We start from the raw sequence: 21635 nt of genomic DNA on the forward strand, positions 1-21635 counted from the left end.
TCCAAGCCACTGGCAATCTCCTGCAACATGGAACGCATTCATCGCATGTTCAGGCCACGATTTGGATCCTCTTCAATCGATAGCTCAGGGCTAGTCCATTCGCTCCCACCCTCTCCCTCCGCAACCGTAGTTCGTCGATTCGAGCGGGATCATGGTGGACAGATTCAACACCAAAGCCTCAAAGCCACAGTAAACTACAGGCAATAGCCAGTAGAGGGGACAAGATGCCTCACATCCCCCATCATCCCTTCATCGGGTCAAGCCGGCGCAAACCCCATGAATCAGAAGCCGTCGATCCCTCCCCGCTGCCGCATCGTGCCAGCAAGTCTCAGATGCATACATACAGTCGAGGGCAAATCAGCGCTTCCCCGGCTGTTCATCCCACGCACGCGTGGCTATTCCGGCCGCCTAGCTGAACTCGTCATCGTCATTGGACGCCGGGCCAGGCGCTTGCTCGTTTTGGACGTCTTCCGTCGACCCGAGATATGTCACTACGGCTTCATCCTGAAGCAGCCTCGCCTTCTGTAGAATATTACGTGCTTGCATTAGCATTCGTTTTCTCAATGGCCTCGCTCTGCGTTTAAGCTTGGGGACTTGGTCTTGTTTGGGCATGGCCGTCTGCCGCCGTCGACCACTTGACTGAGCCCCTTGGACCGCAGGAACACCTAGTAATATGTAGGTAGTATCACAGCAGAGGGGGGGATTGGGGTGCCTGTCCGTCTCACAACAAACATGAAATAAACAACAAAAGAAGAGGGCATCCGTACCTCGTTTTCTAGCGCCTGTGCCACACCCTGCAGGACCTGGGTTTCGAGATCTCGCAAGGTCTCAGCCGCTAGCCTGCACTCCCCACGGGGCTCGTTTGCTGCCGCGTGAGATTGCTCCGTTGCCCCGTACGAGGGCCCGGAGGAGATTCTGTCCAGCTGCATCGCAACCCGCTCCTCCAGCACGGCAACTGCGCGAAGCTTAAACACTTGGTGGAGAGGGTGGTTCTGCACCAGCGTCTCGAACTCGCCCGTCCTCTCTGTGACATCTTCCTCTTGCCAGAATAGTTTCAACTGGCGGCCGCCTGATGTGTCTTGCAGTACCCGGAACGCAAGGCCATCTTCCTCGTTCAGGATTAGAAGATACAGAAACGGGCTGGCCCAGTGGACGTTGTCGTTGATTATCGATAGTCGTACAGTGGGTGGCCCTTTGTAGATGTGAAACTTGGCCCTCCCCAGGGGATCATCAGGCAATGCCTCAAGGTGTAATGTGAGCTCTTTGACGGTCGAGTCTTTGTCAATGAATCCGTAGCTAAACAGCATCTCAGCTGCCGGTTTAGCTTCTCCATATGAGATGGTAATCTCTGCACCTGCTGGAATCTTTGACCCTGGTCTCGGAAGCAATACTACATCGCCATCGGAGCTTTCATCGTAGTATGCCGAATGGCTCTGCGAGTGGTTTGCCATGTCCAGTCCGGGTACCATGGCATGACCGGCCCGGGGAAGCTCCAGACATCGCGAGCGGTACCAGGCATCAGCCAAGACCCAATCCTCCAGCGTTGCAGATTCAGAGAGGAGGGTGCTCCAGAAGGATAGGGCTGATGCCTCTTCGCACAGCTTGTCGTATTCGCTTGAGAGTGCAGATAGCTTGGCACTCACGGCGGCCTGTATAGGGATTGTGAGCGTTGAGCAATAACTGCATGGCACAACCTCGTGCGTTACGACCCGCCATTGGACGGTCAAATGCAAGAAATCCCCCGATAGGTTGATATATGATTGGGGAAATATTTGAGTTTACCTCGAGAGAAGTCCCCTTGAGTAGTTCCCTCTCGTCATTCGTCCACATGGTGGGAACGGGGATGGGCCGAGGCAGGAACCTGATGTACTCAGTCCATGGCGTCGAGGCAAACGCCCTGGTACCTGGAGACGTTGCTTTTGATTGAACGAGATGAGTCAACAAATATAGCATGATATCGCCCCTGGTGCTCTCTCCAGATGTCAGCACCTGTCGTCATGAAGGTTCCGTCACCATGAGTGCAGCTGAACCTGACGGTACCTACCTGATGCCCAGCAACATCAAGCAGCTGCTTGAAATTTTGATCGACCTTGGCATACTCCTCTACTGCCTCGGCAGATAAGACAAGGTCTCGCGGTATTCGAAGGATCGTTGCTGGGCCGGAAGCATCGCGGCTCTCGTCTGTGATATCATGCTTGGCGACGAGGCCGAACCCTTTGCCTTCAATATTCCGTATCTCTGCGTCCACAAAGTCGACATTGTTCAAAAGGGCCCAGGCTGGGAAAGCCTCAATCGGTAATTGCGCCATTTCGGAGTACGACAAGAGGTCGGCTTGATGTCAAGATGATCACCGCTATTGGCGAGATTCTTTACCTGAGGATGAAGTCGTCAACAAAGAGTCGTCCTGACATGTGCTCAACATGGAACGTTGAAAGTACCTAGTACTACAAGGAGATGCAAGGCTTGGAGGGGCTTGTAGAGGTCGACGAAGAGTACCTTTCTCTTGGCGTGAAAACTGGGATCCTGCCAGGTATTTCTCCCCAGCTGGTACATGATTTCCCAACAGCTGCGCTTAGCGGCTACTTTGATCGTCATATCAACAAGCGTCCACTCACTTGCGCCAACTTTATCGTCGGTCCATTTTTTTTCTGAATAATTTCTACGATATCTCACCTGGTGTCACTTCGGCGAACTTCTACAAGCACGTCTATATCTTTCATTGATAAGCCCATTGTTATACGCTTCCCTCACTTCAGAGCCTCATTAGCATCATCAAACCGATACGTATTCACTCTCCCTTTGAATCGAGCTTCCGCGCACCCCGCCATGCCTCGCGATCCCCTCATTGGGCTTGTAGGCAAGCCTTCTGCCGGCAAGAGCAGCATGCTCAACAGCTTAACGGATGCTTCCTCCAAAGTTGGTCAGTATTGCCCTCTCATTTGCCACCAGCTTGGAGTATCTGAAAGACGACGTGAACGTGGACGCGACAGCGACAGACACGCCACAACTCCTCTGCCTGATTGATGCACTCGTACGCTGCTGCTAACCACCTTTCCTACAGGCAACTTCCCGTAAATAGTCGCCCTCCTACCCCATTCCGCTCGAGAAAACCAAAATGAAAAAGCTCGCCAAGCTGACATGGACATTTCTCGTCTTGGTTCTTATGCGGCAGATTCACCACCATTGATCCTCAGCGAGCGATAGGATACCTCCAGATCGACTGCGCATGTGCGCGCTTCAACCTACAAGACAAGTGCAAGCCCAACTACGGCTCCTGCGTCGACGGTCGACGGTCGGTGCCCATTGAGCTTCTCGACGTTGCGGGACTGGTGCCTGGTGCGCATCAGGGTCGCGGCCTGGGAAACAAGTTCTTGGACGACCTGCGACATGCCGATGCGCTCATTCACGTCGTTGATGCGTCCGGGACGGTCGACGCCGAGGGCAAGGAGACGAGAGGCTACGACCCTTCGGTCGACATTGCCTGGCTGCGCAGCGAGATTGTGGCGTGGATATTGGGCAACCTGATGCAGAAATGGGGAGGCATCAAGCGGCGGCATATCGCAGTCAAGGCCACAGCCGTCGAGACACTACAGAACCAGTTTTCCGGCTACGGATCCACGCCGGTAACGGTGCAGCGGACGTTGGACCGGTCGGGCGTCAAGGAGCCGCTGGAGGAGTGGTCCGACGAGACGATTGAGCACATTGTCAACTGCTTCATCGACGAAAAGTTCCCGACAGTAATAGCGCTGAACAAGATCGACCATCCCGACGCGGACAAGAACATCGCCAAGATTGCCAAGATGCAGGACCCCAATACTGTTGTTCTCTGCTCGGCCATCTCGGAGATTTTCCTGAGAAAGATGGCGAAGCAAGGATACATCAAATATGTGGAGGGAAGCGAGTTTGTCGACACGAGAGAGGACCTCATCGAGCAGGGCGACCCCACGGGCGGCGGCCTCAAGGAACTCGACGAAAAGAACCGGAACCGAATAGAGAATCTCAAGGATATGGTGCTGTACCGCTTCGGATCTACAGGAGTCGTGCAGGTGCTGTCCAAGGCAGCTGAGCTGCTCGGCTTGGTGCCCGTTTTCCCCGTCCGAAATACGACCACGTTCAGCTCAGGAGCGTCCGAATCCAAATTTGTCTTTAGAGACTGTGTGTTGGTAAGGAAGGGTTTGACAGTGGGCGATGTCGCTCGCAAGGTGATGGGCGACGCGCCAATTGCATTTGTGGAAGGAGTTGGAAACATGAGGGTCTCTGAAGATGATCCTGTCGCGGTAGGGAAGAATGATGTGAGTGGTAACCCATGTACATCAGCTATGGGAGAGATAGATGCTAACTTTATTCTAGATTCTATCATTCAAGGTCGGACGGACATGAAGAAAGCCGCAGAGAGTTGGGATAGATGACTGGTTTCAAGCATGCGCGGGATAGAGGAATGCATAATACATCCATCTATATTTCCTGAATTCCACATATAGCCTTCAGTATCATGATTGAGAATACTGGAAACCTGCTCAGAAGATGGCCATCACTGACAATCTGGATCGTTGCCTTGTATCGCTGGGATACAGAGCTGAAATACCGCGGGATATCCCATTGCCAAGGTATTAATTGGGAGCTGAAAGAACCCACCAACACCAAGCTGCAGCTGTCACGGGATAATCACAGCTCGCAACTTTGCTCCAACATCCTGCCACTCACGACAGCAGCAAACTTGCTCTACCATGCAAATCTGATGGCAGGGTCAACAGAGAGCTTCCGCCGTCCGACGTCCACAAATGATCTCTGTCATCGACTCAGCCTGGCGGGACAGCCGTCAACCCAGAATGTTGTTGGGAGGCAGCCAACTGCCCGCTCCGCGAAAGACCTGAAAGCATAACAAGCCCTACAACTGTCCATGATTGACGAGTTTACCCAGAACCCGAGCGAAACATATGCCATTGAAATCACTCCGCTGGCGTCCTTGGTCAATGTGGACGACTATGTGCGCCTGTTTGGTACATTCCACAATGTCATCTCCGCCGCCGCAGTGGACGGCAAGATCGTCTACACGGAGCTTCTGCGCGCATTCGAGGCTTTCCTGCACTGCCGCCAGACGGGCCTGGCTGGCACAAAGCTCAATCTCGGAAGCGCCATGCTGTCCATACAAAAGGCGCTGGATAGGGCCGTTGACGCCGCCCACGACCAGACAAAGTACACCTCCATCCGTGCGCTTTCCGCCGTCTTGGATGCGATGAACGAAGTCAAGGCGGAGGGTATCGCTGATGTGAAAGTGCAGAACTTGCTCAGGCGGCTGGAGAAGCTGAGGTACCATAAAGAGCTGCGTCTCGCAGAGGCCGCAAGCTACTCGTATCAGGCGCTGCTGGCCATCCCGACGGACGTGAGCCCCTGGAAAAAGATTGGAAGCAGCGTTGCCAAGACTCTCATGGGCGGCGCCAAGGTTGCTGGCTCTGTCTCGTCTCTTGATCCATCGAAACTTGTCGAGGGACTGGTCGACTTGACGGAGGTGCCCGTACTGATCAGCTCCATCATCGAGGTCATCAAGTCGTGCGGCGACTTGGTGGGGGATGCGCCCGGTACTGACAAGGCGTTCAAGACGATGAAGAAGCCCAAAGACTGGTATATTGCGTTGCGGGCGACTGATGGCTTGGTTTGGGCGAATGCCCCGAAGCATTTGGAGGCTTTGCTGCGGCACCCCGATCTGTCGTGTCGAGAAGTCAAGGGCTTTCTCTGCGGTCTTTGTGCACAGCTTGAGATGGCAAGGAGCTTGAACCATGAACAAGTATGCGACGTGCTGCAGGCATTCATAACCGCCCAAGCGAGTCGAACCAAATCCTGCCGTGTCCTAGAATGGGCTCGACTCGTTACCAGGTCACCGCAGCTTGACTCTCCGAACTTGCCAAGGTACCGTCGCCGCAAAGTCTACCACTCAGACGTTGAACGAGCGAGGGTCATAAGTCAGCAGCCTCGAAGACAGTTGCTGGACAATGCATGGCGAAAGTGTCACAGAGTCCGCGAGTTTTATGCCGACCAGATGCTTCGAGACCATTATGCCGATGAGGACCTCAAGTTGTTGAGGATCGAACGCCTCGACGGCAGCAGAATATCCCTGGACGAGTGCTATATCAACCTCGCTGTTGTTCGAGCCTCCGGGGACAATGCTTTAGGAACGGATTCCGACACTCCATCGCCGTCTCCCTTCTCTATCCTACGCCGCCTGGATATCTGGGAGCCGCCAAAGTCGGAACGTGTCGACTTGGAAACATTATTCGAGAGGAGAAACGGTGTATCAGTTGGCGCAGCGATGGACGGCTCTTCTCGTGATATTCCCATGCGAATCCTCATCCGTGGCCAAGCCGGCGTGGGAAAGACGACGCTCTGCAAGAAGATGGTGTACGAATTCCTCTACAAGGATATGTGGGCTGAGGCCATAGACCGTGTCATCTGGATCCCGCTACGCCAGATCAAAAGCAGCCTCTTTTTAGGAGGACAGAGCATCGCGAATCTCCTGAGTGGGCCGCTCCCCGATGCTGAAAAGGCCGGAGAGGGCACGCTCGGCGAGGCCCTGGATAGATCGTTCACGGAGGACCCCAGCAGGACGCTCTTTATACTAGACGGTTTTGACGAGGTCTATCGTGAACTGTTTACTGCCGGCAACGAACTGCTTCGCAAGCTAATCAATGTGCCTCGGGTCTTCATAACCGCTCGCCCGCGTGGTGTCAATCGCGAGCTCTTCCAGGACATTCATTTGGAGCTCGAAACAATTGGATTCTATCCGATCCAAGTGAAGGAATACATCGAGAAGCATGCCGGCGATCACGCAACAGAGGTTCATTCGTTCATCGAGCGCCACCCTGTGGTGGCTGGCTTGGCTCGTATTCCCATCCAGCTCGACGCCATCTGCTACAGCATGATGGCCGGGACGCTGGATGGCAATAGCCCCCCAGAGACTATGACCGAGCTTTACCACGCCATAGAGACGTCGCTTTGGCACAAGGATGTCGAGATGCTTGAGAAGCGTCGCGAAGGCAGTGATGAACCGGTGTTGAAACATGAAGCACAGGCTTCTTATCCAGACGATGTCAAACGTCTGTGCCAGGCTGAGATCAATGCCCTCCAGGCTCTTTCTTTCACCGGACTCTTTAACAGCATTGTTGAATTCGACCCGGCCTTTCTCAGAAGCTTCCATGACGTGCAGAGTAACATTACGAGTCATCTCTCTACACCCAAAGCACAGCCATGGTTTACAGACTTGGACAAGCTCTCTTTTCTGAGGACCTCAGACGGACCGCTAACACCAGCCACTCGAAGCTATCACTTTCTGCATCTAACGTTCCAGGAGCTGTTTGCCGCGCAGTTCTTTGTCCAACACTGGATGTTGAAGAAGGATCTCATGGTCTTTGATTATGAGGGCAAGGATACAGCCCCTGTTGGAACGGAGGCGTTTCTGCTCAGGGAAAAGTACAATCCAAGCTATGATGTCTTCTGGCGCTTCGTTTCCGGCATCATTCAGCTACAAAGGGACGAAAGAGCCTTGTGCCGCTTCTTCCAGGTAATGGAGCAAGAGCCGAGGGACCTGCTTGGGCCCGCTCACCTACGATTAACGATGCACTGCTTAGCGGAGGTTAACAGCAGGGCATATGAGCCGGCCTCCTTTGCGAACATTCGCCAGTCTGTGCAAACCAGGATGAAGGGCTGGCTCTTCCTAGATTGTGATATCTCGACAAAAACGGTGCAACGTCTGGTGGGAGAACCAGAATATCCAGAAGAATTGCTGCGTGAGGCGGCTGGCATGATGGGTCCTGACAAGGCCAGCCTGCGGATGTCCTTCGTCTACGGACTCTCAGCTCGCCCGAGAGTCAGCCCGAGCTTGGTGGACTTTGTGGTTGAATGGTCCCGGCAGTTCATCGATGACTACAACGATGAGCTATACGAAGAGGAGGCTTTCCACCTGTGTCTTGCAACGACGAGCCTCCTCTGGCACGCGCCAAGATGGACTCCTTCTACATTTGCGCTTTTCTCAAAGCTCCTCGACCACCCGGACAGGCACATATACCAACATGCAGCAGTCACTGTATGGAAGGTTGCAGAAAACCGGACCGAGACGGAGTACAGTCCGCTGATTGTAAAGGGTCTAATTGAATGCCTCAGTGTTCGAAACGATGACACCAGAGTGAGCGTCTTGTCGCTGTTGAGGACAATTCTGGACTTGCCGGCAGCCACATGCGAGCGCTTGCAACAGTTGGCACGTCAGCGTCCGCTGTGGTTGAGGGCTTACGAAGTCGTCGATACGGCACCGCTCTATGAGCAGCCGGAGAAGATGAGGAAGGCGCTCGTAGAGTTGGCAGAGACTGCAAAGGTTGAGTCCATCAGGTTGAGCGTTTCAGACGGTGTCGAGGGGGAAGAGACGGAAGCACCTCTGGGAGACAGGGCAGAGATTATCTCGAACACTCTTCGACGCTGGAAGGATGAGATGTACAATTCAATTTACGTGGCCAAACTGGAAAGCATTGAAGATGTGCTGTTCCAGCGCCTCAGTCGTTCGAATTACAGTGACGAAGAATTTGGAACATTGACGCTGGACGGGTTCATGGTCGATACTTTGTTCGACATCCTCGACACTAGGAAGAATGGGCTTAGTGCCTCACATCTGGAAGGACTCGCCAAGTTCCTGACGAGCGGAGGGATGTACTACGACATCTTTGACATGCTCTTTGCGTACTTCAGGGGCCAAGAAGATGCATTGGCAGAGGTGGCAGCAAAGCTCCAGCGTCGACGCCTTGATGCGCCGATAGTTGCACCAGATGCCATATTCAACAGCGTGGCTGCCTTGCTGGGTGGTTCAGGGCCTCTACACAAAGCAGTCGCCGCGATGATCATGGACCAGCATCCTCGTCTGCCCTCCTGCGTCTGGGGAAATGCTACTTGACAACCTGGACGTTTGGGAGGGCCGTGTGAGAGAGTGCGCTCTCCTGTTCTTAGCGACGGAGTGGGAGCACGCAAAGTTGATGGACATGTTGCTGGCCAGGTTCCGAGTTCCAAACGAAAATGGGCGCATTGGGGCGTTCCCCCCAGAGCTGTGTGGGCTGATTCGGGATATCGCGGCTCAGGCACTGACCTCTCCCAAGGCAGAGAACTCGCATATCAAGAATTGGGCTGTGAAAGGCGTGCTCAAGTACCCTGCTTCGGGGATCATGGGACTCGTGGTGCGTCTGGGAGAGGAAGACTTGTCTGCCGTCTACCGGCTGTGGTTGAACGAAGCTCTTGAAGAGTCGTTGAGTTGGCATGTTGAGGGAAGTCGGCTTTGCATCAGGACATCGTTGGGTGTTGTTGCGGAGTGCTTGGAAAGTGAGGAGATGGCGGTGGATTTTGTGAGGAGGCTGAGGGATGTACAGGCTACGATGAGGATTCCCTCCTGAGTAGAGGAAGGAATTTGTTGAGAGTATTGGTATAGTGGCATGATAGTACGGGGAACATGAACAGATTGGATCCTATCTATATTTGCTTGTCATCTTCATGTTTCCTCGGCGTTTCCGGCGTTTCGATAGATTTCGTTGTGCGTTCATGTCAACGATTCAACCAGTCTGGAGGATGGAAGTGAGCCTCCTTCATCAAGCACAAGCTTTCTAAGTCCCAAAATAATTCACTATTCCACGGCTTGTGTCTCATGTCTTGTTCATCCATCCTACAGAACTTCCTCTAGGGTACCACATCCCGGACCGGACCCGAAAAAGCGGAACCCGGACTCCGGAACACCGCGATCAAAATGATCAGAGAACAAAGAAGCACAACAGCAAAACAGAGCCGAAAGAAATAAAACATGATACTAGAAACTCAGCATCCTGCCTATAATTTCAGGGAGATACCATAGAGTAACATGTTCTTGAATGGCCATTTAGCTAATAATACCCATTGCATTGAAGCGTCCCATCAACAGAGCATAGGTACACAATTAGGGCAAATTTTTCCAACAAAACTCCACCTCCAGAGAGAGCCACCATCATGTACGAAAATACCGCACTCTCCAAGCATCAGAAAGATAACTGGTTCCGTGGTCTAGTTGGTTATGACATTTCGTTAACACGTTTAACGCCACCGAAAAGGTCCCCGGTTCGAGCCCGGGCGGAATCACCACTTTCTCTTTTTGCCTCTTATCCACTGAGGCGAAATATAGCAACAATGCTGCTCTCTTTTTTTGTTTTTGTCAACTATAGGCACTAAGAGGGCATATCAACCGCTGGAGCTCTGCTGAGAGATAACTTTTTGATAGAGTTATACAAACTTTTGATTACCAGTATACAGCGTCTAACATGTTCTCGTAAATCGTGCCAACAAACGCACTCCCATCATCCCATGTTTGCACACGTTCTATCCTGCCCTCCCCCCCTTTCCCTCCTTTTCAGTAGTATACAAGCCAGCAGTCTATCAAAGTCTAATACCGCAATGCCAACAGTCTTTCACCCTTCTAAAAATCGTCGCCCCCTTGAATAGACACCATTACTGCTCCTGTCTCAGCGGCCCGCCGCCAAACTCCACGCTCCGCAGCCCCAAGATCCTCTTGAACCTCAGCCACAGCTCAAACGCCTCCAGCTTGACCTCAACCCTCACAAATCCGAGCCAGGCAGCGAAGACACGCACGGCGTTCGGCGGCCACAGCATCGAGCCGTTGCGGAGAATCTCCTCGAGCTGCTCGTGGAAGACGGTCCGGGTGCAGTATCGCGCCAGAATCATAAACGTGCGAATAGGGCCTTGAGTAGTGTGGAGGTTCTCGTCCAAGCTACGCGTCAGGTCGTTGGTCTTGAGGATGAGAAGGATGATGCGGGGGACTCGGCCGAGCATCTGCACGAGATCGACAATGAGTCCTTCCTGCAGAGCGCCGCTCATGTTCTTCTCTTCATCTGGCGTGCGCGTCTTGAGGATGGACCCCTCCTGGCTGACGATGCTAAAGTCCCGGCCGGTGATGGCAGAGGCAAAGAGCGGGAAGTCCTCCTCGCTGATGCCGGCCACCTCATGGGCGTACTTTTTCATCCGGTCCATGTCTCCATCGATTACGGCGAGCCACATCTTGGCGTAAGAGCGCCTTAAGGGCAACGGAATGTCGCGATATAGGCCGTGGTCGTACAGGATAATGTCAAAGTTGGGCCCACGGCCGAGACCCCGGCGAGTATTGTTCTTGCGGATCGCGAGATTGCCGCCGTGGGGATCGCAGTGCAGGGGGGCGCCGTCGCCAAAGATCATCTCGTTGAAGATGCGCGCCAAGGTTGCCGACACCTCGTCGCGGTCGATGCCGTTCTTGTCCAGATACTCAAGATCATCCGGTCGCCGGCCAGATTCGCAGGCCATGACGAGAATGCGCTTCTTCGCCCACATGACCTCGGGAATGACAAGAGGCAGCGCAGGTATCTTGGCGAAATGCGCCTTCATGCGACGTGCGTTTTCCGCCTCCTCTCGAAAGTCGAGCTCCTTGGGCAGGGAGTAGTCCATTTCCGACGAGAGCCATTCAAGGTCGTACTCGGGGAAGAATCTCTTGAGCGTCGAGAAAGTGTACCTGGTGAGGGCGAGGTCGAGGGGCGCCCAGGCTTCCAGCTCGGGGTGCTGGACCTTGACGGCCACTCTGCGCCCTGTATCTTTGATGGTCGCCAGATGCACCTGCGCAAGCGAGGCGGCGCCAATTGGTTCCTCAGAGAACTCAGAAAAGTAGTCCCATAGATCTTCGTTGGTGTCCCTCCGGAACATGTCCTGGATGGATTCAAAGGATGAGACGGGGCACTTGTCCTGCAATGGTATAAAGGTCGTCGTCCACTCGGGAGGTAGGAGGTAGTTCATGGCACTCTGTCACCGCCGCGTCAGTCGCTCCTCGTCCAGCTGCATCGCTCGAGTGCGTTCTCGTCTTACCAGGTGCTGTCCCAGCTTGATAAAGATGCCGCCGTTCTTCTCCAGGACCCTGAGGGTGCGCTCGGCGCATCGCTTGTGGCAAGCCTTGAGCAGCTCCGCCTGCCTTTCCGGTTCCTCAACCGACGACTTTGCGTTCAGCGTCGTCCGGTAGCTGTTGAACTCGAGTTAGTCCGCTGTCTCGCCTTCCAGACATCGATGCGCAACTCACTCATTGATACAGACGGCCAGCGCGACAACGACCCTCCCCGTCCTCTCCGCAGCCTCGTAGCTGTTCTTGATCTCGTCGGTAAACGCCAGCGCCGCCGTCCCAGCCGCCGCCCCGGTCGACGCAAAGAGAATCAGCCGGGCGTTCGGCCCAGACTTTGCGCCGTCGTGGGCTTTCCCTTTGCCCTGCGACCACGTCCGTCCAGAGGCGAATCGGCGCGCGATAGAGTGTCGAGGCGGCGGCTTAGTCGCAGTGCGAGCCAGTTGGCCGCGACAGATGGAGCAGGTCCATGATGATGTTCGGTCACCTATGCGAGCCGTCGCAAAGGTCGATCTCGAAAGGATGTTCATTGGTGGTGCCGAGGGGCTTCTTTTAGGGATGTGTCGACATGGAGTGGATTTCAATGGGCGCGATTCGGCATAGGTATTATATATAAAAGGTATATCGTGGCAAATGGTAGTAACAGATAGAAACGAACAGGTACCTATACACAGAGCGCCTGCCTTTCGCTTCCAGAGAGTAACAAAGGAAAGAAGCAATGGAAATCAAGTAAGCAGCCAATCCACTTCAGGTGCTTGTCGCAATTATCATGGCGCAATAATACTGGGAAAAAAGAGGAAGGGAGATCATATACAAGGTAAAAAAATAAGGGGACGCACGATAATAGTAGTCTATTTTTGTTGGGACGTCTTTTTTGCGGTGGATAATTTTGGCGGCCTTCGAACGACATCATCGCCAGATTTTCGCCCGCCGGCTCCTGATTCGCCCGATAGTCCGCGCTGTCGCCCGTCTCTGACATGTGCGTCTGCAGCACGTGATTGCGCGACTGATGCACCGCGTCGGCCTGTTTCGTGTAAAGCTGAGCCGAACTTGCAGCTGGACGGGGAGTGAGAAGAGACGAGACATGAACAAGAACAAGACCGGGAACAAGCTCATTGGTATATTGTCATCTTGCTCAAGCCTAGCAAGGAAGAAAGAGGATTATTTGACGGGCTCTATTGAATATCACACCGCTTTTCAAGGCTTTTTGTCTCTTGTCTTGTTCTTATCGACCACTCGGAAGTTCATGCAACCGCCGTCAGAACAACCCGCCCCAGACACGAACAAGATGCTGTCCTTCACGCCAAAGCCCGTCTTCTCATGGGACAACCGTCCCGCCGTCTCCTCCCCGCTATCCTCATCTCCAGTCCGCGCCTCATCGCCTCTTTCTGCCGCCGACGAGCCGGCGCAGAGCAGCCACCCTCGCCAGATCCAGTCGTCGCCCATCAGGCCCATCAACTTCAAGTACCAGGCGCGTCCCGCGCGGCCGAACCCCGTCATCAAGAGGCGCGAGGAGGCCCAGGAGCAGAGGCGGCGCAACTTTCTGCAGAACGTCCGCCAAAAGGCCGAGGACAAGTCCTGGCAGAGGAGAGACATTGAGGGCCAGGTAAGCAACTGCAAATGCCATTACTGGATGGGATGGCTTGTCTGCTGTGACGTGGATTTACTGACGTTTTCAACCTAGTTTCTCAAGACAAACTGGCTTGCTAACGTCGGCCGTCTGTCCTATGATGCCCCCTCGCTGTCTGAGGCGGATATCGAGGATGCCATGGCCTTTTCGCAGGAGTCTGCGCAGCCCCAGATGGACGACGACTTGATTCCGGAGGAGCTCGTCGAGGAGGAGCACATGCTTACGTCTTACGAAGAGGAAGTACTGGCTCAACGAGGGCATGCGCTGCCCACTCTGGCCGAGGAGAGCGATGAGTACGACGACATATTTGCCGAGCTCATCTCACAAGAGCAGCATCTTTCACAGCAGCATCATTCGTCGCAGCCTTCAAGCCAGATGGATATTGATTAATTGGATCAGCGCTCGGAAAATCTGGTCACGTCAGAACGGCGAGATGTCCGCACATTGGCGATATGGAGTTTGGTAACTAGTTTCAGGGCTCTCTTGGAAGGGAATTCCACTGGCGTTTGGGTTTGGTATACGGCGGAATGTGCTTGCATTTAGAGTGCGCACTATGGGTATATATGAGTGAGTGTGCGCGTGTATATGAGGGCATTGTGGCAATTATATGATAATGATTTATTGCGGGGTGCACTGGTCTTCTGCCGAGTTGAATGCTTCCTGAGCAGAGGCCATGTCCCCGACCAGGTCTGACGGTGGCGAGCCTGCTGCTTGCATCTGATAGGTGTTAGTCGTCAAACATGTACAAACAAGAACGGGGGGGACACTCAAGTACTGACCTTCTGCATCCTGTCGACGATGTACTCCCTATCGGCCGCGTTAGAGTCCGAGTAGGTGGGCTCGTTAAACTTGGCCACAATCTCCTCTACAATGACCTTTTGCTCCATGTATCTCTTCAGATCGTCGGCGGGAACCGAGTCCTTGTTCTTGGCGATCCAGGCGGGGAACTTGTCGTGCAGCTCCTTCATCGGCTCGTACAGAATCTCCTTGTTGGTCAGCTGCTCCATCATGCCCATGAGCATCTTGGAAAAGTCCTCTTCGCTGCCGCCCGCAAACTCGCCAGACGTCAGCTGCTTGAGCATCTCGGAGAGGAAGTCATCGTCGCCTCCCGCCGCCGCCGCCGCGGTAGCTTGCTCGCCAGAAGCATGCATGCGCTCCATGGTACGGCGGATGGTGTCCTGAAATGCCGCGCCACCGGAGCCTTCACGAGGCGGCTGAGGGGTTCCCGTCGAAGGGATGGCCGGGGCAGCGGCCGGAGCAGCGGCCGGAGCAGGTGCGGCGGCACTGGAGGTGGCGCTTGGGGCGGGCGTGCTCTTGTCTTTGCTGCTGGATTGCTGCTCCTGTTGCTGCTCCTCCTCTTCCATCGCGGCGCCCATTTCTGCGCCCATCTGCTTAAACATCTCTTCGAACTGAGCTTGCAGCTCGGGCTGTCGCAAAGAATTCAGTGTCAGCATCGAGGTCGTTGCGCGGAAGAGTTATAAGTCCACATACAGATTGCTCCAAGTTAGCCAACAAACCGGCTATGCCTGCTTGCATCCTCTTTGTAACCTCCTCTTCTGACATGTTGTCGTAGTCGAGCTCCGCGGCTTCAGGGCCTTCTTTTAACGTGTCGTCGTTGATCATCTCCTGTCGAACGGCCTTGAAGCCGTCAAGTAACTCTAGACATGGCTGAAGTCAGCATCATGTTGCACACCCAATTGGCAACATCCGAGGAGAGCAGAAGCAAGCATACCGTCGAGATCATCCAGGTCATCCTCGTCTGGATCGGGAACATCGTCAACATCGTCCGATACCGTGGCCGCAGGCGGCGCCGCTGCAGCTGCAGCTGTTGTCGGTGCCGGTGCCGGTGCCGGTGCTGGCTGAGCCTCTCCTTGTTTCGCCCCAGACTCTTCCCGCTTCGTCGGGTCTGCCGCCTCAGACGGGGAGCTCATTGTGCTTCTCGTTCACGATCGGAGTGTCGTCGACGCAACAAGCCACATGCGCAAGATTCGGTATTGCAGACGTTCGGTCTAAGCTGCGGCGCTAATGGAGGGGGAGGAGACGAGCAAAGTTGGAGCTTCTGAGGAGGAATCGCAATAAGCAATGGCGGTACAAAGAAAAGCGCTGGGTGTCACAGCAGCCGCAGCAACAGCAACAGTATCCAAAACAGAAACGGTGTGGCCGTGGCCAGATGTGAAAGTAGAGGTGCAACCAGGACGCTTTGGTGCTTGTGCTATCTACTAATGTTGTATGTTCTCAAAGTTCCAGAGCTCGGCCCGTGGTTGGTGACATGCAGCGTCACCACAGACGAGCCGAGGGAACAGCTCGCTGCCCCGCGACGCCAGACAGCCGCTGTGTCAGTCCTCGTCAGCGGCCGGCTTTAGGGGATACGTCCGCTGTAGGCCTCGCTCCCCAGGCCTGTGCAGCCCTGTAGCCTGGTCCCTGCACCGCTACACCGTCGCGCGCTGCCCCGCCGCCGCAGGTCATCAAGTGACCGGGACATGGAGGCTCTTTTCGCTACGATTGACTGCAAGGGACCGACGGGACTCAAGAGATCTCTGCCCTCCCAGGGAATCGCACTAGGCAGATCGCGGCGCTATCCGCAGCCTCGCCTTTATCCCGGGCTTCTTTTTCCATCCATTTTTAATCCGACTGTTTGCCTCTTCTATCATCTTCCGCCATTCTAATTCACGCCCTGGGTTTGTGTTGTCCCTCTTCTTTCTTCCCTCACGAGATTCTCAACAACGACAAGGCGTTTTTCCTTTCTTCATCCGTGCAAGATCCGTCGTCACCTGCAGCAGGCAGTTCGACGCTTACCCACCGGGTGAGGCAGCGCGACTACCATCACGTCTCGGGATCCGTTGTTGGACAATATTGTCTAGCAGTCCACCATGGCTCTTTGCCAGAACAGGTTACAGGAGGAGCGGTAGGCGATGCAGACTCTTCACAGCGCCTCAGATGGATCCACGATGCTGACGGATACCCAACCCTTAGCAAGCAATGGCGACGTGACCACCCGTTCGGATTCTTTGCCAAACCGTCCCGGACAAAGGAGGGCGTGCTCGACCTGAAGAACTGGGAATGCGGAATTCCGGGCAAGGAAAAGACGATCTGGGAGGGAGGGTTGTTCAAGCTCAACATTGCGTTTCCCGACGGTGAGTGCTCGCCGTGCCTAATAACGTCTTGGTTGGGCAGAAACTGACATCAGTCCCGTTTGTCCAGAGTACCCAACAAAGCCGCCGAAATGTGAGTACAGACATCGATCCCAGGTGCTTTACGGTGTCAATCGGTATCTAACTGTACTGGCAGGCAAATTTGTCCCTCCGCTGTTCCATCCCAACGTCTACCCCTCGGGCACCGTCTGCCTGTCGATTCTCAACGAGGAAGAGGCCTGGAAGCCGGCCATCACGGTCAAGCAGATTCTTCTGGGCATCCAAGACCTGCTCAACGACCCCAACCCCGAGTCGCCCGCCCAAGCCGACGCCTACAATCTGTTCAAGAAAGACAAGATCGAGTACGAAAAGCGCATCCGGCGCGTAGTTCGCGAGAATCCGGCGCCGTAAAGTCTCTTCTTCTCGACAAGCAGATGGGCACACTACCTTTTTTTTTTTTTCTTTTTTCCCTTGCCTTAGCATTCTAGACGAGGAGGACATTCTGATTGAGAAGATTGGTCATGGCGTTGGATGGGGCAATACCAGGACAAAATGGTTTTCGATTTTCATCTTGTGTTTTCCTTCTTTTTATTGGCAGATTCAACGAAAGATTGGTATCGCGGTGGCTACAGCCGGCTTGTGAAGTTGAATCACCAGATGGAGACGGTATCAGAAACGGGGTAGCATCGGAGACGCTGCTCCAGTTTCACGGGCTGGGCATGACTGTTCGTTCGGTCCGACGGAAGAGCGTCCGCCGCAGATACTGGCACGTTAGTTAGTTTAGTAGCATTTGAGAGAGAGAATTTACAGACACAGTCCGGAATAGATCTATGGAGCTATGGAGAAGCAGAATAACCTTATAAGTGAAATTCATGTCATGTCGTCAGATGATCCGGACAATATCGCCCGCCCTGTTTGATATCATCAAGGGCATAGAAGAGCCATATCCCAGTTCGCCACGTGCATATTCTTCAATGGGATCTGCCTGATTCAGACCTCCGAGATACGGCTTCCATACAAGTTAGCACAGCTACTCTTACTACCTAGTAGGGACGACCTCGAGAATAGTAATGCCACGTTGTGAGACAGAGTGTCCCTATACTGCAGGGCCGTGGAAGGTGAATCATCTTGTACCCTCGACCGGCCGTTGGCGATAAGCCGTCAGCACGGCCGCTCTCTTCTAGGGAGGTCGTTGCAAAGCTGATACATGCTCATACATACCACTGCATTCCCAGCTTCCACACCAAGGGCAAAAAAGCGGCTCAGGGTCCCCCCAAATTCCCTTATCAGCAGCCATCCAGACGCCCACCAGGTCGTTGGCTTTAGGTAATTGCCACTGGCCGCCAATGACCGTCGAGGCAAAGGCGAGACAGCTGGGGGGAAAAGGTGACTCTTGAGCATTAGCCGAAGTCGGCCGGGCAAAAAAACCGATTAGCTCGGGCCTGGGCGTCGTTAAAACTCTGGGTAAGAAGCACAAGTAGATAGAAAAAGACTGGAGGTGCGTGGCTACGAAACAAGAGTCATGACCATTTATACTATCCGACTATAGTCTCGCCGCTCTAAAACTTTCTAGCAACCTACTACCTACCTGGACCAGACTTCTTCCTTTCTTCTCTCTGCACCTCTCGTGAGAATTTTCGTGTAACTCATTGAGGAAGCATTGTCTCGTCAACCAACCGCAATCATGTGTGGCATTTTCGCTTGCCATTGGTACGTCGCAACCTGCTGCCCTGGTCTTCTTTCGCCCGGCGATCGCGTGCAGCGGACAGAGGCAACTTGTACCTCTCTAATCCTTCCCACACACGGTGGTTTTTGGAGGGGCATTTTGGAGAACCTCGACACCCCGCCATCGCTTCGGCTTATCGCGAACAAGACACGGAGCCAGAGCTGACAGATTCTCTGCGTCCAAACAGTCATCCCGACGTCCAAAAGTTCAAGCCGACTGCGCTGAAACTGTCCAAGGCGTGAGTACATGCAGTATCTGCCGATGGAAGCTTCAATTGACAAGTATATGCGTCAGGATTCGACACCGCGGACCCGATTGGAGTACGTTTGATCCGATTGATTCGATTCTATGCTATGATGTATAGTGTAGCGAAAAGAAGAGCTGTTTGAGGCTGACCGTGGATGATTTTGGCTTCGGTTTCTAGGCGGCAGCGTCATCTCTCACAACACAAGTAAGTCTGCTGGCGACGAGGCGCATCGCATTGCGGGCTCGGGCTGACATTCCTCGCAGTCCTCTGCCATGAGCGTCTCAGTATCGTTGGTGTTGGTAAGTCTTGCTCCTCGAATGCGAGCCCCGGCGCCCGCTCACACAGGAGACAGAGTCTGGCGCCCAGCCCCTGACCAACGCCGATGAGACCATCATCCTCGCCGCCAACGGCGAGATCTACAACCACCGACAGGTCCGGAAGCACTTGAAGGAGCCGTATCACTTCAAGACGACGTCCGACTGCGAGGTCATCATTCCCTTGGTAGGTCGCAGAGCGTTGAATACCTAGAGGGAGAAGTGTCCGGACTAACACGCTCTGCACCAGTACCTGGAGCACGACCTCGACGCCCCCAACCACCTGGACGGCATGTTCTCCTTTGTCCTGTACGACAAGAACCAGGACCGCACCATTGCCGCGCGCGACCCGATCGGCATCACAACGCTCTACCAGGGATGGTCATGGAAGGAGCCCGGCGCGGTGTACTTTGCCTCGGAGCTCAAGTGCCTGCACCCCGTCTGCGACAAGATCGTTGCCTTCCCCCCCGGCCACGTCTACGACTCAAAAACCGGCCAGACCACCCGTTACTTCAACCCTAGCTGGTGGGATCCCACCAACGTCCCCTCTGCCCCGGTTGACCTGATGGCCATCCGAACTTCGCTCGAGGCGGCCGTAAGAAAGCGCTTGATGGCTGAAGTACCCTACGGTGTGCTTCTCTCCGGTGGTCTCGACTCCAGTCTGGTTGCGTCTATCGCGCAGCGGGAGATGCTGAGGCTCAAGAAGAAGGCTGAGGAGTCCAACGGCACGGCCACCCCGGCGGAGGCCGACCCTGATGCGGGCGAGGGTCTCGTCGGTGTCGACGACGACGACAACCTGTCCACCGTTACCTACCTCCCGCAGCTCAACTCCTTCTCCATCGGTCTGCCTGGATCCCCTGACAACAAGGCCGCTCTCAAGGTTGCCAAGTTCCTCGGCACGAAGCACCACGTCATGACCTTCACCATTGAGGAGGGTCTCAACGCCCTGTCTGATGTCATCTACCACTTGGAGACGTACGACGTCACGACCATCCGAGCTTCAACACCCATGTTCTTGCTGTCACGCAAGATCAAGGCAATGGGCATCAAGATGGTCCTCAGTGGCGAAGGCAGTGACGAGATCTTTGGTGGCTACCTCTACTTCCACGCCGCCCCTAGCAAGGAGGCTTTCCACGCGGAGACGGTCCGCCGTATCAAGAACCTGCACCTTGCGGACTGTCTGCGAGCCAACAAGTCCACCTCGGCTTGGGGTCTCGAGGCGCGAGTGCCTTTCCTGGACAAGAAGGTATGTCGAAACTCACCTTGGCTTCTCAACTTGGAAACATCACCCTTGTGCTAACAAATTTCTATTAGTTCATCGAGACTGCCATGAGCATCGATCCCCAGGAGAAGATGATTACCAAGGACAGGATGGAGAAGTACATCCTCCGAAAGGCTTTCGACACGAGCGACGAGCCCGACACTCCGGCCTACCTGCCCGACTCCATCCTGTGGAGACAGAAGGAGCAGTTCTCCGACGGTGTCGGATACGGATGGATCGATGCCCTCAAGGACAACGCCGAGCTACACGTCACCGACGAGATGCTCAAGAACCCCAAGGCCGAGTGGGGAACCGACATTCCGGACACCAAGGAGGCGTACGTATTGTGGAAAGGGCAGCAGAATGTCATGGCACAAGGCTAACTCGCGACCCAGGTACTGGTACCGCCTCATGTTTGACGAGCACTTCCCTCCTCGCTGTGCTTCCACCGTCGAGCGATGGACGCCTACTTGGTCCAAGCAGACGGACCCCAGCGGCAGGTGCGTATTCTTATTCTTCTCCTCCTCCGTTTGCATTGATCAGGGTCGAGGGAAGTTCAAGTCACTAACATGTGCTTTGCAGAGCCATCGCTACCCACAACGCCAAGTACGAAACTGCCGAGTAGATGGCTTGAGTGTGGTATTGCTGGAGGCTGGAAGGAACTTTGACTTGGGAGATCAAAAGACACACTATGAGGGTAGTAGACAGAAAAGCAAAGAGTATAGAACAGACAAAAGGTCTCCAATGGCGGGTAGTCGGTACTTTGTAGTGCTGTGTATATACCCGAGGTGCGGACATGGCTCGGCATTGGAGAGAAATACACATGGAGCGCAATTGCGCCATTGCTCGACTTGACGACGTGTATCAGCTCGGATGGATCTGAGTATGAGGTGTTCTGCTGGTCGTACGCACGCGACGATGGCCAATAATGAAAGGGTCGGGTTAGGATCGGCCTATAATACTACTGTATATCACAGAGATCCGAGGATGGCGGCTTAACATCTGGTGGTTGATATTAGTACTACTAAGTGAGAGCTTGCCCCGCGTAAGCAGGAGAGACACAGCACGCGTCCAAGCTGCCAAAGCTGTCAATGCAGAGATGTAGCACTATTACTAGGTGTGCATTTGCTATCAGATAAATTACAGTACGAGCAATAATGCAACAAGCAACAACTCGAACTCTCAGCTCATTGCATCATCGCGAACATTGCCCTCAATCTCCTTTCCCAGCTCTCTCTCTCTCCCCGTCTCCCCCCACGTGGCCTCAATGCCGTCCAATTGAGTTCGGCCCGACATCAGCCGACGCTGCTTCTCCCGCCTTCCCCCAACCAAAAACCGGCCCGGCCAATCAGGCGCCGCGGCTGCGCCCAAAACATTTTCCCTCTCCAAACCTCCAAACTAAG

At 54.4% G+C, this 21635-nt stretch overlaps 8 protein-coding genes across 8 annotated transcripts; 5 read left to right on the forward strand and 3 right to left on the reverse strand.

Annotated features, from left to right (window-relative positions):
* Positions 1 to 408: 408 nt before the first annotated feature.
* TRIREDRAFT_122428 (uncharacterized protein) lies at positions 409 to 2338 on the reverse strand (the record flags this gene model as incomplete). Its single annotated transcript, XM_006966344.1, has 4 exons — positions 2045 to 2338; positions 1783 to 1971; positions 768 to 1649; positions 409 to 522 (listed from the first exon to the last, which is right to left on the reverse strand). The coding sequence occupies exons 1-4, from the start codon at positions 2306 to 2308 to the stop codon at positions 409 to 411; spliced, it is 1449 nt and encodes a 482-aa protein (XP_006966406.1). The 5' UTR covers positions 2309 to 2338.
* Positions 2339 to 2826: 488 nt separating this feature from the next.
* On the forward strand, positions 2827 to 4422 carry TRIREDRAFT_79031 (uncharacterized protein; the record flags this gene model as incomplete). Its single annotated transcript, XM_006966239.1, has 3 exons — positions 2827 to 2924; positions 3173 to 4292; positions 4351 to 4422. The coding sequence occupies 3 exons, from the start codon at positions 2827 to 2829 to the stop codon at positions 4378 to 4380; spliced, it is 1248 nt and encodes a 415-aa protein (XP_006966301.1). The 3' UTR covers positions 4381 to 4422.
* Positions 4423 to 6037: 1615 nt separating this feature from the next.
* TRIREDRAFT_63909 (uncharacterized protein) lies at positions 6038 to 7399 on the forward strand (the record flags this gene model as incomplete). Its single annotated transcript, XM_006966240.1, has 1 exon — positions 6038 to 7399. A coding segment is annotated over one exon (1362 nt), but the record flags the coding sequence as incomplete, so codon positions are not given.
* Positions 7400 to 10500: 3101 nt separating this feature from the next.
* Positions 10501 to 12453, reverse strand: TRIREDRAFT_79034 (uncharacterized protein; the record flags this gene model as incomplete). Its single annotated transcript, XM_006966345.1, has 3 exons — positions 10501 to 11835; positions 11899 to 12049; positions 12107 to 12453. 3 exons carry the CDS (start codon positions 12451 to 12453, stop codon positions 10501 to 10503), a joined length of 1833 nt encoding a protein of 610 aa, XP_006966407.1.
* Positions 12454 to 13211: 758 nt separating this feature from the next.
* Positions 13212 to 13943, forward strand: TRIREDRAFT_108517 (uncharacterized protein; the record flags this gene model as incomplete). Its single annotated transcript, XM_006966241.1, has 2 exons — positions 13212 to 13529; positions 13608 to 13943. 2 exons carry the CDS (start codon positions 13212 to 13214, stop codon positions 13941 to 13943), a joined length of 654 nt encoding a protein of 217 aa, XP_006966303.1.
* Positions 13944 to 14171: 228 nt separating this feature from the next.
* Positions 14172 to 15720, reverse strand: TRIREDRAFT_122431 (uncharacterized protein; the record flags this gene model as incomplete). Its single annotated transcript, XM_006966346.1, has 4 exons — positions 15286 to 15720; positions 15045 to 15211; positions 14333 to 14980; positions 14172 to 14270 (listed from the first exon to the last, which is right to left on the reverse strand). The coding sequence occupies exons 1-4, from the start codon at positions 15482 to 15484 to the stop codon at positions 14172 to 14174; spliced, it is 1113 nt and encodes a 370-aa protein (XP_006966408.1). The 5' UTR covers positions 15485 to 15720.
* Positions 15721 to 16423: 703 nt separating this feature from the next.
* On the forward strand, positions 16424 to 17095 carry TRIREDRAFT_108519 (uncharacterized protein; the record flags this gene model as incomplete). The annotated part of the gene is made up of 4 exons (XM_006966242.1): positions 16424 to 16458; positions 16527 to 16687; positions 16755 to 16778; positions 16842 to 17095. 4 exons carry the CDS (start codon positions 16424 to 16426, stop codon positions 17093 to 17095), a joined length of 474 nt encoding a protein of 157 aa, XP_006966304.1.
* Positions 17096 to 18303: 1208 nt separating this feature from the next.
* On the forward strand, positions 18304 to 20857 carry asn1 (asparagine synthase; the record flags this gene model as incomplete). Its single annotated transcript, XM_006966243.1, has 10 exons — positions 18304 to 18394; positions 18598 to 18648; positions 18705 to 18730; positions 18835 to 18861; positions 18921 to 18956; positions 19010 to 19158; positions 19222 to 20217; positions 20286 to 20569; positions 20628 to 20732; positions 20815 to 20857. The coding sequence occupies exons 1-10, from the start codon at positions 18369 to 18371 to the stop codon at positions 20855 to 20857; spliced, it is 1743 nt and encodes a 580-aa protein (XP_006966305.1). The 5' UTR covers positions 18304 to 18368.
* Between the last annotated feature and the right edge of the window lie 778 nt (positions 20858 to 21635).

This window comes from Trichoderma reesei (genome assembly GCF_000167675.1).
Source record: "Trichoderma reesei QM6a unplaced genomic scaffold TRIREscaffold_12, whole genome shotgun sequence".
In the NCBI taxonomy this organism is placed as follows: Eukaryota; Fungi; Ascomycota; class Sordariomycetes; order Hypocreales; family Hypocreaceae; genus Trichoderma; species Trichoderma reesei.